This window comes from Rhipicephalus sanguineus, chromosome 1 (assembly GCF_013339695.2).
Source record: "Rhipicephalus sanguineus isolate Rsan-2018 chromosome 1, BIME_Rsan_1.4, whole genome shotgun sequence".
Taxonomy (NCBI): Eukaryota; Metazoa; Arthropoda; class Arachnida; order Ixodida; family Ixodidae; genus Rhipicephalus; species Rhipicephalus sanguineus.
The window spans coordinates 259472643-259489193 of record NC_051176.1 but is presented as its reverse complement, the minus strand read 5'-3'; the positions used below and the strand labels follow the sequence as shown (position 1 = coordinate 259489193).

The window sequence follows — 16551 nt, the reverse complement described above, 5'->3', positions numbered from 1 at the left end:
AAATTTTTCATTAAACGTGTATGATCTACACAAAGTTCCTGCCAATTTAGTTTCACAGTTTATCCTGTCAAGTAGTTACAATGGCTTCTAGACACGTAGTAAAGGTTAAAAGTGTACGTGATACGATGATTGTGGTACAAACGGCATTTGCACGGAGCCTGACAAGGAGCGCCGGTAGGGAGAGAGTACTTAGAACACCACATCAGGCGAGCAGTGACAGGAAATAATTCGAGTAACCCGACCTGTGCGATGTACGCATTTCTTTTTCTCTCCATGCGCGTCAGTCCCACGCACAGCAGGCCGCTGTGTATGGGAGGAAGCGAAGAAGGAGGGAACATGCGGTCCATTCAAGTTAAAGAGACAAAGTTAGAGCGCCATGCCGGCCCACGCACGTTCAATGTGTTGTCCACCGGCGAAACGGGGCCGCACATTCGCGCGGCGGCAGCCGCCCTTGGGAGCCGCATCGTGACGGCGTGATCCGCGGCCTGTCATCGGCCGCGCGCGCGCATAATCCGCGCCAGGCGCGCCGGCCGAGCCGGTCCAGCCCGCGCGCCGCGAAGCCCCGCCTCCGTGCGCGCGCCATTGGATGCCGTGCGGGCGACGGGCGCGGCCCCCTCGCCGGGCGCCGACAGGGCTGCTTGCGCGGCATGAGTGACCGCGTTGGCGTGTGATGGACTGGCCGCGGGGCAGGCAACGCGACTGAGCCAGAGAGCGTCGCACAGCATGGCGGACGGTGCGGGCCAGCAGCCCGACGAGCCGGCGGCGTCGCCTGCTCACGAGGCCGGCTCGCCGCTGCAGCCGGCACGCGACGACGAAGAGCTGCTCGACGTGGTGAGCACGGCATCGCTGGACGGCGCTGACTTCTCCGAGGACGAAGAGTACTTTCGTCCCATCAAGCGGCTCTGCATGCTCGAGGCGCCGGCGAACCCGTCGCCCAAGCCGCTCACCTCCTTCTTTATCAAGGACATCCTGAGCCACAAGCCCGCGCGCCGTGCGTCCGGCATTGTGAGGCCCTGGGACCTCGAGTCGGCGAGCCCCGGCCGCCGACGGCCGCGCTCTACCGACGAGGACTCGCGCTCCGAGAGCGACTCGGCCGACAGCCCGGCGGCGCCGCAGCAGCACAGCTCCACGTCGCCGCTGGATGCACTCTTCGAGATGACGAGCAAGGCCTTCGAGGGGCTCGAGTCTGGAGACCGCACAGCAGGTACGTCAGTCCACTTTATACTTACTATGGAACGATGCGCTGCCGCTGAGAGTGTCACGTGCCGCCGCCCCAAGCGGCACGTGGCACGAGACCCGTTCGTTGCATGTGTCAGTCGCTACCTCTCTGCAGCTCTTTATCGCCTTGTCCTCACGGTTCACGACCCTGACGGCTGATGGACAGTGCTTACAGGTGTCATTCGGGGTTGGTGACACAAAAACACAAACTGCCGTGACCATTGTAGTCTGCACTGTAAACTATCGATACCTTCAAGTGACATAAGAAGACATCGTTACTCTTGTACCATGATAATCGACCTTTAAAGGGAACTGAATGTGTGACTGCTTTGACGCATGCCGTTCTTTGTGCATCTTCAAAACAGTCACTGCTTCAGAGCATTCCGAATTCCGCCACCATTATTCACTGCTTAACAACATGTTTGTGCACCGTTTGTGCAAAGAGCGTATACACCCATATATAAAGAAAATATGCTTATACTACAAACAATTCGACAACATTCACATTGTTACAGCACTGAGTTCACAAACGGGTTTAGTGTTGCTCGGATCATTCATTCTCTGGGCTCAACGTCTAAACACTGACACGGGTCAGTGTTTAGACGGTCAGGAAGGCTGTAGTGGAGGGTCCTTTTTTGAATTTCCTTTTTACTATACAGGGACCTGAAGCTCAGTCCAGTAGCGTTTGTGCATTTAATATCGTTTCGAAATTATATTTATCCGTGACATGAGCCACAGTGGAAAGTATGCGTGCATCAACTAAAGCCTGAATCGGTTGCAACATTCGTTGCTTCTGAGCAGACTGACAACAATTTAAGCATCGCAAGTTGTACATGCTGTACGGGATGTTGTTCACTGAGGATGTGGTGGCTTAACCTACAAGCTCAACTTCACACTATTGTACAGCACTTTCACTAGTAACATTCTATCTGAAGTGATAGTATATCACGAAATTAACGTTATGAACCGAAACCCTCATTATGTCCCGTAAACGCTAAGTGACGACGAGTAAACACTAAGTGACGTGACGACTTCCAAGGTATGCCAATCTTTACATAACAAGTGCGTAAATAATAGTCAACCCGCAGAGCACACCGAGTACCGAAATATTGAGAAACGTGTCTTCCAGCTATCAGTAGGTGTATGTATGGATGATCACAATGGAAAATTCCGCTTTTCTTTGAAGAGGTTTCATTGTCCTCTAATCAGCAATATGAAAGCCATATTATCAGACACGAGAAAATACCACACATGCCATCCTTGCTTGAGGGCAGAATACGTAAATACAAACTATACTTCCGCACCACCCATTCTTTTCACGTGCACAAGACTTTGCAGCAAGCAAAATTTGAGCTATGCGTATGTGCAATGGTTTCATAACGTCACAGACAAGTTATATTATAAACTATGGAAAATCTGAATACATTTAGGCGCTGTAACAATCCACTCGAATAGGCCCTTGGTCTGGTTCAGTATGCAGTCCATCGTTGCCAATTTCAGCGCACACATTCATTTTTGGAAACTTAAATATTGTGCAATTAGCGCATTGTCATTTTGTACCTTGTTTTATTTTTTTGCGTTTGTACAGAGCCTTGATAATGCATTTCGAGCCTTATATGATCTTCGGTAAACAAGTGAAACATACATGTACATTTACATCGACAAAGGGTATACTGTCTCTTAAATGACGTGAAAAGACATCTTGAGACCACATGTCCACATACCTCAATACGTCACTTCATTAAGGAACTATCAATACGCTCAGGAACAGCTACATAGAATATGTGCTTAATGTATACTGTACCTACCGCAAAACGATGCAAAGAGTACACTAAGCACGTCTTCTAACGGAGGTTTAATATATATCAATAGATCTATAGACACGCAGTATATGCATCTTGTATAGTGGTGAATTAATCCGCAGATATATAGCTCTGCGAATCCATCTTTTTATTCTTCACAGCTAGTATACGGCATGCTCGCTGCACTGTCGGGTGTTATATAACAATATTGTGACTTGAGAGTCTAGCACCAACAGTCAACTTACGTTGTCTGCATAAACACTTACGCGCTAACAATTTACATGGAGGGCAGCGATCGTGAGCTTTTCGGCGCAGTTTTGTTGGCTCCTACAAACGTGCACTTCGCTCGCTTACCACGGTTCATAATACCGCTTTATTTGGGAATTCACTGATGCATAACTTAGTTCCAAGAACCTGCCTTATTCTTCGATCGTCAATGTGACTGCAGTGATTGACGCAAGTTTCGTTTTTCAAACGTCCTGAGCAGGACATACAAAATAACGTCTTGAGTGCGTTATATGGTCGGAAACACAAGTTGGGGACATTTGCATCATGCTCGCGTACCGCCTTTATACACATTTCACTGCACAGATATTGAAACCACTGCACGCCTATTCAACGCTGGAGGACAGTGCTACTACGTACTTCCGTGATTCACAGCATATGTATGAATATAACGCTTGCAGCTATAAACGCGTAACAACATAAGTGTATAGTTTGACTTGCATGTCGTGCGCATATGCCTTCACATGCAATAAACCATTACTGGGGCGTAATAGAGGCCGAAATTTTGAGTATACACCGATTATGTTTCTTGAAGCTAAAATAAGGAAGTTGCTTCATCTTCTTGTACGTCACCAAACAGTTCCTACAAATCTGCAAATCTAGCAAACTTGCGTAGCTGAAGCATATGTGCCTCCTTTTAAGGAGGTTACACTATGCGACGATGCTTATATGTAAAGCATACCGAAGATCTCGTCAACCCCACGGGACTAATGTCTCCGACGTCCCTCTTACATCCGAACTCGCGTATATAACGAGCAAGATGAAGAAGGTTTGTCCCAAAAATGGTCAAAGTTCAATGAATAAATGCGCACACAGCCCACTCTGCTGGTTTCATCTGATTCAGGAAAACAATGCTGACATTGCGTCGACAGGGGCAAGTCATTAAGTATATAACTGCAGATCATATCTTAGGCTGAAGTGCACCTCTGCAGCTGCCCAACAAAGTCTGAATAAAAGCATCCTAACCTGCAACTCCCATGCAATTTCCTTATTGTATGGAGATGTCGCAAATGTGAACGTACTCATCTGTTCCACTTACATGAAGACTTCTCGTGTTCTCACATGCATGCGTTACCTGAACGATACCTGTTTTGGGGTATAGTGCGTTCGATATTATGCAAAAGCAAGCTTACAGAGTCCGATAGCAGAGCAGATGTTCCTCGATCAGCCCCTTGAAAACACGAGAGGCCGCCAGACGCGGCGTACCACATCATAATGTAATACCAAAACCACAGTATATTCGCTTTAATAAATTCATATAACACGATGAGGTGTAAATTGCTGGAAGCGAGCCTCCGTTATACCATTACGTTCTCGAATTTCGTTTGTTCTGTTATGACACGCTCGAGTGGTTTATAATATTAGCACATTACGCATGAACGCACACGCTATACACGCGTTGCTGCAGATTTTTCGCCTCGGTCGACGTATTCATGCATGTATAACACACTTGTGCGCCTCCGAGCGCTGAATATGAGCTTGAGAAAAATAATGTCAAGAGGTTACTTGACATTCTATTTTTTACACGTCTTCTATAGCATCGAGCCAAATACTTAAGAAGTTGATACAGCTTGCCGGCTTCTTCCATGTAGTCGAAACTGTCCCTCATGCCGATTATGAATTTCATGATCTGTATACCTTACACGCCAATTTTAGGTCTGCCACAATGTAAAGCTTTGTGCTGTACAAACTCATTGTCACAGGCTGCTGTTTCACGCTTAGAATGCTTTTATGAGTGCAGTTTTTTTTTTTAATTTGAATGTAAAATAGGTGCCTTGAACTCCTCATCACAGAAAGAAAAGAAGAGAGAGACAGAGCGAGAACTACATCGAAAAACACAGGAAAACGCCCAAGAACACGAACACGCATACAAAGTTCCATATACGAGTGAAAAGAAAAACATATTAGAAGTATTGTTTCTTGTGCTTGAAATGTTTATCACAGCATATTTCTAGACCTCTTTTACTCTGGACAGAAAATGCGAAAACATCTTCAGAAAGAGATCAAATATGTGAAATCTTTCCACAGAGCGAAAATTGACGAACCTGTAAGACGTGCCCGCGAAAAATGAACTCAAGATATTTCGCATTATGGTGCACCATAGCAGAGAAGCACCTTTACATATGAATAGGCGTAGATGCATGGGAAAATGGGGAAGCTTGTTGGCTGTAAGGTCTTGTTGCGTATTAACTCATGAAAACGCAGCTTAACAAGTAACTATATATACGGAGAGCAAATAGCCAGCCAGGAAAAAGAAGCCGAATTTCTTGGCCGCGTATAACCATGCAGACATAAACATATAAGGCTGAAACCAGCACCTGCGTGAGGATACAAGCTATACATAATTGTGTGCTTAGCGAAGGTGCGCATATAGCCAAGCACAGGATATACATAAACTTCGGTACGGTAGACGTACATGACGCACTCCCCTCTCTGTTGCTTCTTTATGTAAATAATAATCTCCTACAGGAAGCATTTAATATCACGACCAACGCAATGTTCTGGCTTCAGACGAAAATAATATCTTTTAATGTTTTTCTTATTCAACGTGACTGCATCGACAAATTCATTTATTCGCGTCTATGGCACTTTGACCATGCAGACCAAGTGACAGTCACCGTCGCCACATCTTTGTAGCGTCTTGCTTTGCATATTATCTACACGACCTAGTTCAGAGTGTACAATTCCAGGCAGGGCTGTACAGATTACGTGGCAATTCATTCTTTTCGTTGCTTGCCTTTTTCTGAACCAGCGTGAGCGGCAGTGTTTGCACTTGTCAAGGGGAAGAGACCCGTTGGCTACGCTTTAACTTCTACATCACCATACATAATTACAAAGGAGCAGCTCAGAGAAGTCTGTGCATGCATGTCGCTGCACGCAGAAACTGCATGCATGGTTGCATGTAGCTGTTATGCAGCTTTAAACAAGTTGTTCCCAGCGAAACGGCGTGTATACAAACTATATTTATAGCTACCTATGTATACCTTGGCAACATTCAGACAACGAAGAAAACGCATGCAATGAAATAAACAAGAAACATGCGAAGCTTTCCCAGCGTTTAAAGTACGCCCATCAAAATAAAAAAATAATCAGCATCATTCGTAAAACGCGAAAAATTTAGTTTTCTATGAAAAACTCGGTTGCTGTGACGGTTATAACCGTCCCTGCGTGGACTTGCATCGATCATATACCACCCGTTCTCGTGAGGGCGGCACTTCTACTGGCGGATAGCCTTAAATGACTGCTCTTTTCAAGTATATTTGGTACTATAGCTATACACAGCGGGAGGAAGCTATTCTTTTCAGTCAGAACCACCTCGAAATAAGCAAAGCAATGAAACTGATTATGCTTAAAACATTTTGCAAGCTTGTTTAGAACTTCTGACAGGATGCGTCCGCTACAAAAGCGGTTGCGTCGAATTCGTTCGAGGAAATAGTAAGGAAAACAGATGTCCGTGTTCGTGTCGTCACGCAGCGTATTCCGTTATTTCGCAGTGGCTTCAAAAGGGTGGTTTACGTCAGAAATACTTCCGAAGTTACGGGATGTTTTCCTGGGACAGCGCGGAAAAAAATCGATTTCGTCCTTGAACATGCAGAAATACATATATTTTCAAGAGCGGAGGCACGTAGTTTACGTTTGTGGAAGCAACAAAGCTCTTGAAAACTTCAAAGTCCATAATTTTCATCCTAGGAGTCACAATTCAGAAGACACTACCACTAATGTCAGAGTGCTTCTTCCATCGCCTGTTTTCCGGAAGCTGCCTTCTCATATGTGACAAGAACGATAACGAAACCAATCGCAAACGGGGTTAACGAAAGAGAGGCTGTTGAAAATGCGACACGAAGTTCACAGAAACTGAATCACTGTTCCTACACTGTTAGTTTTCATGGGAACAGATAATTCGAGCGTGACAGGACTATGTTTCCATTGTGGAGAAACCACACCCGCGAACTTAAACTCGTGAACGTCAAACATAGGTTTAAGCGCTTTGACGAGAGCTGCATTCATAATGGAGCGTCTAGCACGGATGACACGCAAGATAAGAAATTTTGAAATCTGTGCTCTGTTATATATAGGAGCTCCATCTCGACGATAGCTTCGTGAAACGACATTTTATCTGCACATTCACGTCACTACAAGCCACGTGACAATCTTTCGACTGTGACATGTTGCCCCCTAAATTTCTAAAGGTGTCTAAAGAACAGTAATTCTACGAATACTGCATACATGCTACATCGTCCTGGCCTCGACAGCGAAATTTCCACTTTTTATTTTATTGAATGTACTGTTACCTCGAAAAACAGCCCTTCCAAGTCGCAATTTGATAATCGTGTCCTATATTAAATGACCATCGCATCGTTACGTGCGCCTTACACAAGCCGTACAAAATTTGGTAAGCCCAAATCCTTCGCCGTTGTCATATGGTTGCTTGTAATTCGCAATATATGCATGCTTCTAGTCAGTGGCACGTATAGTTTTGGTATGATGATGTTTGGCTTCTGTAAATGGTTAAAAATATTTAGCGAGATAACAAACACTCAGTTTAGTTTTATCACTTAATGGCGCAAGCGGTTGGTAGGCCTATATACTGCAGCTGTACATTAAGTGAATGTTAAATTTGTACACCGGCGCAATTTGTGGCGAAAATTAAAGGCGAGAGAAAAGGAATCGCTGGAGAGGCTGTTTTATTAATTTGTTAAAAGGTATACGCGATGCAGCAAAGATGTTCAGCACAAAAGAAAACAAATATCTCAACTACTTCGGTCCGCTTATTCGCTGCTATGCCACAATTGAGGACTGCACATTTAAGTATAATTTTTTCTTGTTTTATATGAACTACTATGGAAAATAATTAATATCTGGCTGTTCCACTGTTCTTTAGTGGTCGCAAACAACTATATATATAATAAACAGGCGAAAAATTGGGCACTTCACAGCCAAACATAAGGACTACGGGTACATCAGAATGTTTTCCCAGGTGTACAAGGATTCGTGGATGGTATTTTGATAAACACATAGTACAAAGGCTTCTGTGACAAACATTTTGTATATAGCCCAACCGGGGTTCTTACACGCTAACTATTACTACATGTTCCAAGGTCATTACAACCTAGTTTTCTTCTCTAATCGAAGCACAGATACTTTGAGTAACGTAAGAGCACTTGAAAAGGTTACTACAAATATTATGTCCGATATTATTAGGAAAGTTCTGATTATGAGAATGGTACTCTTGCAGTTCAAGAGGCAGTTGTTAAACATTAAGGGGCTGAATTCACGAAACTTCTCGTTCGTAATAACTTTTTTTTTTTTTGGATAGTCACATTCTCTAATAATGTATTCGCTATTGTGATTCGCGGTCGCCTATTCTTCCGAACTAATCTGGCTAGTGAACTTTTTTCATGAATCTGAACGGATCCTCTATTCACAAAAGTCACGATACGCTAAAATTGTTCGTAAGTTCGGATGTAACCGAATCGTGCTGTTGAGATATATTACTCATAGCAGTTTCAGAAAAGCTACGCAAAGCTTTCCGTTAGCGTTTGTCGCCACAACGCATGCGCTGTACGCTATACTCTTGGGTACCCACTTTAAGTGACGAAAATAGTGTATCGCACCCAACGAACGCTATCTCTGCGCACCCTATTCTAAAACTGCCTAATCAAGGCGGTAGGTCAATCGTAAATATCACCTAGGAACAAAAAGGCTGGCAAATTCGGCCCAGGGTATCCTGGACAAGTAATCGCCGCTTTTAGTATAGGCTAGAACGGTTCTCAAGAAAAGGCAATGGCCAATAATTATGGCGAACATGCATGATGATATGAAAGGATTGCTGTCTGTTAAAAAATGTGTCTTACGAACGAAATCTTTTACGGATTCGACGCTAGGTGGCAAATGATTTTGCTTCTTAGGACCGACTCCATATCGTCGAGCCTCTCACTATTGGCTGGCTCTCGTTTCTATAAGCACCATTGTGCTCTACGGACAGGAACACGCTTCCTCATTTCTGGCACAAAAAACACTGTGCACACATCTATGTGCTCGTTATATGTGGAATCTTACACTCAGATAACTGAAAGAGGTTGATGGTAGGGTAAGAAACAGAATTTTATCTTTACTTTTAGAGGCAGCGCACCCGGGACTAAATTTAAGTTTTTGGTTCATATGTGCTTGTTGCAATTGGTCAGCGCTTCAAAGGTTATGTCCGGTATCATGGATTCACGTAATTTTCTTCTACGAGTAATGCCAGCGCAAGAGCGTTTTCGTGAATATGGTTTTCGTGGTTTAACCTATATGTATAAGCATTACGAGTGCGCAGCAGGAAAGCAGAGTATATGCTTCTGGGACTGGACAAGTTGTTAACCACATGTTTTGTTTCTTTCTTGTTGCCTAAGTTTGTTCGTTGGCTGGTTTGTTTGTTCTCTGGATAACTTCTTTCTCTCTTTTGCTCAATTAACAAAGCTCGAACAGGAAATGTCGCCTCGAGGAGGAGCCTGCATATATATATGATAAGGTCGAGTTCTCTTGCCGAAATGTTGTTGCCTCCACAGACATCTCTTTTTCGGCCACCGTAGATCACCCCAAACTTTCATATTCTCGCGAAAATTTGTAAAGCTTTGGGAATTTCGCCCATGTAGGACACATTTCAGAAGGCTTTTCTTTAGGAACTGATGTTTTGCTATTGACTATTCTCTTCTAACTTGTCCAACAACGCCCATGGACTATATACAGTCAATTCGCAGGAACATACACTCTACTTTCGTGAGAACATATACTGTAGTGTATATTACACTCACTCAGCCTTCCTCAGAGAACATTAGCGCGGTTGGAATCCTTCTGGACGATAAGATTCAGTTTTAACGCGATAGCATTAGAGAGCTCGTTTCGCAGAAATTCCGCCGTCGGTGTCGGCGTCGCTTGTGAGCGAAAAATCGTTCGTGACCGAAAAATAGAGAAAGATGCAAGTAAAATAAACAATAAAAATCTTCGGTCCCTTTGAGAACCGAACCCGCGCCGTTCGCGTGGCAAACAGGTGTACTACCACAAAGCCACGATGTTACTTGCAACTGCTTCTGAAAAAAACACTACATAAATGCCATGCAGTGGAAGGAGCCTACTTAACGCATTTTGTTCGGCAGGTGTTACGACGAAAGTGAGCCGATTCGGCGATTTGTAGGCGCACTGGCGAGGCCATCAAACTACGTTTTTTTTTTTTTTTTTTTTTTGCGCGACGCCATGCTTCGAAAAAAGTCTGGATAGTGCACCCATCGCCACTAAAAACACACAAACTTGCAAACAGCTCCAAAACTGGACAACTATGTCCATCTAGCGGAAAACATATCAAGCCAACGCCTCCTTTCTAGAGGAGGCGTTGATCAAGCAAACAGCAAACATTAGTAATGTGCTGCCATCTGTGAGGCATTGTGAGAAATATGTCTCGACTCTAGCACAGGGAAGTGCTTTAGATCGAAAACCTGTACCATTACTATAGATACATCGCGCGCGCGCGTGTGTGTGTATGTATGCGTGTGCGTGTAACAATACACATTGATAAGTATGCACTTAGTGGTTGAAGTGCGCACTAGGGGCCGGATTTCGCTATCGCGTTCAACTCTTAAAGGCGAAGCTTAAGGGTCCCCCAATTTTTTATTTTTGTTTTTGTGCATCCTACGGTTAGTCATTCCACGTGGTTACTGCATACGTGACCGAGACGGGACAGCTGCTGTAATTGTTTTTGAAGCAACGAACGGTAACACAATTTAGCAGTATTGATATTACAATACTGATTACTTTCGTAGCAATATAACATTACTGTGCGTGCTTCAGGGAATCTTCAGAACTCTTCGTGAGAACATATAGCATATGTTCTCACGAAGAGTTCTTACATAACAGCATTGTCATACACGCTTGTACGCAGTGCCGCGCGCGATTCTCCATCGTCAGAGTGGTCATCGTCTTATCGCGGTGATAGACGCGTGCGCCTGAACGTCAGCGGCGTGCGCCTGAACGTCGACCGATGTGGAGACGCTCTTATAGACGAGGGGAGTTTAGTCCATGCATGGATACACCTCGGTGTTTGCCGAAGCTCGTGAATGGGGCGGCACGCATGTATATACGGTGGACTGCCTCGGAGACCCCGTTTGAGAGTGCTGCCAATAGCGAAAGTGCGTCTAAATTCACGGCGTTCGCGCCGCTTTTCAGCCTTGACGGAGGAAGCTCACGCCGCGCACTCTTCCACCCTGAGACCACAGGAAAAAAAAAAAAAGAAAGGGGGGGGGGGGGGGGGGAATTTACACTCGCACCTCGCGGCGCGCGAAGAAACATTACGAAAAGACACGAATCTCGCCTAATGCGAGAGGGCCTTCCATATAAGCTGCATGCGAGGCGGTCAAGGTGAGGAAGACGCGTGGTTTTTTGTCCACGGGGAAATATGGGGAAATCTACGCATGCAGCAGACCGGCCGCCGTGTCCATATACGCTCACGCCTAACTCGACGAGGACGATGCCGCGCTGGGTGCGTTTATTTTTGTTTGCTTATTTCCCACCCTCCGCTTCTGGAATGTGTTTTTTTTTTTCTTCTTCCCTTCATTTCTCGTCAAGAGATCGTGAAGTTCTTATGCACACACTCGCATACCCGGGAAAGAAAAAGAAAATAGCGCCTCGCGTGCGTGACACTCTGTTTGCAGCGCTTAGTTTCCACGCTGATGACGCTGTGTATGAGGCGCATTGCACAACGATGTAGCATTTACACGTGCGAAGTTCAAAGCGCTGTATACATTCAGCTTATAGCTTTCCTCACATTTAGTTTGCATCCCGCTTTCCGTGAGCCGCGTGCTGTTCGCTTCACTTTCTTTCCTTTATTTTTCTTTCGTATTTTCTACAAACAGTCTGTCTGTCTTGGTGCGGCTGTAATGTGTTATTTATTTGATGAAGAATTAGTAAATAAACTAAGGAAAGTGAGGGAAAAAAAGCGTATCGCCGGTGATTAGCGCGTCGGCGCGGCGCAAGGTGTGCCACTATGAACGGTGTTTTTCCTGTCGCCTAAATGGCGTTGCCTTCTTGCTTGATGGCGTGCCTTGACCATTTCAAGAGGTGCATTAAATACTTCTTCACACATTGCCCCTCGGAAGATGCTTACACGGCGTCCTGGGTGGTGACACCCACTTTTATTTTAACAATTCTCTGCGTCGCTGCAGCTCAAACGTCGGCTTGTGTCGATATTAAAGCGCCTCGTAAACGACACGCACACCCTCTGATGATAACCTGTCCTTGGAAAGTCTTTGTGCCTATTCTCTGCACCAACGTGTTCTTTCGGCTTTGAAATATACGTTTATGAACACTCGCCAAGTATATCGTGCTGCCTACAAAAAGGGGCTCGCAGTTAGGTGAAACATTCATTTAACCACAATACGCCTGCGTAAGCATAACGTCATATGCGTGGACAGGATTACCGCTCATGCCTCGAATATCTCGTTCACAGTGGCAAGCATGCCAATATCTACGTAAGAATCAGGAAATCCGCGGGAAAAACAATATATATGATTTTAAAACTTGTCTGGCGGTTCACGTAAAGACGCTATCTGTGCCGTATACGCAACACTGGGAAACCGAAGGAAAAAAAGAAAGATTAATTGCTTGATATGATTTATTTCATCGGCTTAAAATAGCATACAGAGAGATTTAGCTACATTTTCCCTCTTCAAAACTGATAAAAAAAGACATTTCAAGTATGTATAGTTATATTGGCACGCCAAAGGAAAGTTTCTTTATGACTCTCTGTCAAAAAAGTTTGGGCACAAACGGACAAGTACTCCCCCAATATTGAGTAGTATATATATATATATATATATATATATATATATATATAATTACTGTAAGCGAGAGATGCAAATTAAAGCTTGCTGTAATATGTCTCGTCACTTCTGGCGCTTGCACATGCACCACATGCACCATAAGCACATGCACCATTTTCTCCCGGCAAACCACCGATATGCCGGCGCGTGCAAAACGTCTAGGGCCCGCATTCACGGAACTCATTTTGCATATAAGAGTGCTTCCTCAATATCGGCGTCCACGCATCCTTTGCTCATTAATGTTGCGCGTATAATAACGAGACAAAAGGCGCGGCGACGGTCAGTCGTGAACGGCACCTGCGTAAGAGAAGTTTTGCGAACATGGGCCCAGCTGATAATCGCTGTTTGCGTGAATCCTAACGCGTGTATTTATACTGATGATGATGGATAATAATAGTATCTGGAATTTTACTCGCTGGAAACCACGATATGATTACGAGACACGCCGTAGTCGAGGGCTCCGGAAATTTAAGACCATCTGGTGTTTTTGAAAGGGCCTCTCGCCACCACGCGTTCAAAGACGAGGGAGTGATTTCCTCCTCGCCTTCGCTACCCTTCCTACAGGCCATATCCCCCCCTCGCCACTTATTTCTTAAAATCACGTGTACCATGTCAGCACTAAGCTTTGATCCTAGAGTTCGCGCTTGTCGGCTATACACGCTGTTATCTCCGTTTGCGCAGTCGCAAACACAGAAAATGAAGTGAAATCAGTTGATCGCGCACGATGGTCATGCGAGGCCAGGAAGAACGGATGGGCGGCTGCATGGAAAAGCAGTGCAGGAAACAATTCACATCTGATATTTCGTGTATATGGAACAATCGAGAGTATGTACTATATAGACGTCACGGGAATCACTGTTCTGCGTCACGAAGTGCGCCAAAAAGACGAGAAACTCCAGGAGAGAATATTGCGCTCGTTTTTTTGTTTTTTTTTATTTTCAGAGTCTGGGGAGGGGACTTTTAAAGGGACACTAAAGAGCAAAACGATTTTTCTTATATTAGAAAAATACTCTTTCACGATACCAAAAACACCACGCTTGCTGCGAGAAAACGCTTAGTAAGCGAGAAAATGCGCAAAAGCAAAATGTGGGTTTCTGCACCATTCGCCGTGACGTCACATGTTTTGACGGCGCCTACTAGGGACTACGTAGTTCCTAATCTGTAAAAATGAAGTACATTGTCTTCTTAGGGGGCCATAGACTTAGCATATCGAGTTTGGGGCAATTTTGTTGAGCCAATGGCGGCAAAATACGATAAATACACTTTGAAATTCGTGACGTCACGCGGGGAGATTTCGGCGCGAAATTTAAAAATGAAACTTTGAACTTCATTTTCTCCTCTATTAATAAACCTATGGTGGCGAAATTAACGACATTAGAGTTCTCAGAGCACAATTTATCGATCTAAACCGATTCATTGTTTCTCTTTAGTGTCCCTTTAAAGGGACACTAAAGTGAAACAATAAGCAGTTTAGACTGATAAATTATACTTTGAAAACTTTATTGTCGTTGATTTCACCATCATAGGCTCATTAATAGCAGAGAAAATCAAGGTCAAGTTTCGTTTTGATTTTCGCGCCGGAACCTCCGCACGTGACGTCATGGATTTCAAGTTCTTTTTTATTCGTATTTCGGCCACACTGGCTCAACGAATTTTTCTGAAACTTGGTATGCTAACACTCTATAGCCCCCTCAGAGGACGATGTAATTCATATTTACCGATTAGGAACTACGTAGGCCCTTTAGTAGACGCCGTCAAAATCTATGACGTCACGACGATTGGTGCGGGAACTTCAAGGTAGTGTCGCCACCCGCATTTTCTTTTTTCGCGTTTTCTCACTTACCAAGGGTCTTCTCGAAGTGAAGAGATAATTTACTAATACGAGAAACATCGTTTTTCTCCTTATATAGTGTCCGTTGAACGTGCGCTGGCACCGCACGGGCCTGTATAGCATTTCGCCTCCATCGAATGTGACCGTCGCGGCCGTTATCGAACACGCGAAATGATGGTTATGGAATCAATTTACCCGGTCGCCTAGTTTATACCGCGACGGTGCACCTGAAAAGCCATGCACGCACTCAAACTAGCGTGGTTGCCAACTTCAATGCATACGTAACAGATGGCAACGCTTTGTTTGTTTTTAGAGTGCTTTCTTTTGATTGGTCTTCCTTATCATATAAAAGTAGTCGGGACAAAGTTACGAGAACACGGCAAGTTTCACCAGGGCCGTAAGAAACCTACATCTTGGACAATATATAGTGAAAATGATCTCGCTAAAGCAATATTTTGCTAAAATACGCAAGTTGAGAAAATACTAATGCGTGAAATGGTTTCTTTCTAAAGATATAACATCATAATTGTTGGGGTTTTACATCCCAAAACCACGATATGATTATGATAGACGCCGTAGTGGAGTGCTCCGGAAATTTCGGCCACCTGGAGTTCTTTAACGTGCACCTAAATCTGAGTACACGGGTGTTCTTTTAGATTTCGTTCCCACGGAAATGCGGCCACCGTGCTTCTCAAGGTATGCGGTTCACTTTTTTTTTTTTACTTTATTAAACTGCATAGGTGCGAAACAAGAGTTTCAAGTCACGATACACCATATATGCTACACTCCTGTGACATTTCCCACTCGACGACTTCTCATCATAGCTACTTTATGTTTCGTATCGCGTTATTCCTCTTCAAGAGGTTTGCGGTCGGTATAGAGATAGTCTAATCTCAAAATTCCTACGTGTACCTTTAACAGCAGCATGAGATCAGCATATACCTTGGTGGTGGCTTTGGGAAGATTACAGCTCATCATATAAGTGCGTGCACGCAACTCCAACCACCACCCGGAATGGACACTGCACGGTCATTTCACAGTATGTAATCATGTAATAAGCGCTTCGTCGGGTCAACGTTAAATAAATGTAATAAAAGCAAAATAAACCTTGTCTGAAAAAAATCACGTTGCTCTTTTCGAAACTTGTTGCGTCATGATACACCTTTCGAAATCCAGCAAGTATTTCGTTTTCTTGAAAGGCTAATGCATGTACTAAACATCTCAAAACGTAAAAGGCGATAACAGCAAAAGCCTGCAGGCAGCTGTATATATAGTGTTGTCTCAAATCGATCTTTCCCACGCACCCATATCATCTGAAACTGGATTGCTTATTTTTTTTTTCTTAGTCGCGCAGTTTTTACGTAATGGATATTTACAGATAGAGGCACTGCATTTTTGCACGCAACCAGCACGTGCGAAGGCGTATGGAGCAAAAGTACCGTTTTAAAATGATGCGACTCTGCCTCATCGAAGCATGCAGTTAGAAGAATTGTAATCGATGTAACGCCAGAAGTGCTAAATAGAGTTGGCGTTATTTGCTTGAATAACAATTACTGCCGGTTCC

General features: G+C 44.3%; 1 protein-coding gene across 1 annotated transcript in view; it reads left to right on the top strand.

The window, feature by feature from the left end:
• Positions 1-711: 711 nt before the first annotated feature.
• The window catches only part of LOC119382549 (transcription factor LBX2), a 64553-nt gene continuing 48713 nt past the window's right edge, over positions 712-16551 (top strand). The window contains exon 1 of the mRNA XM_037650300.2: positions 712-1204. Within this exon, the coding sequence (XP_037506228.1) occupies positions 724-1204 (481 nt within the window). The 5' untranslated portion in view covers positions 712-723. The remainder of the gene's footprint in view (positions 1205-16551) is intronic.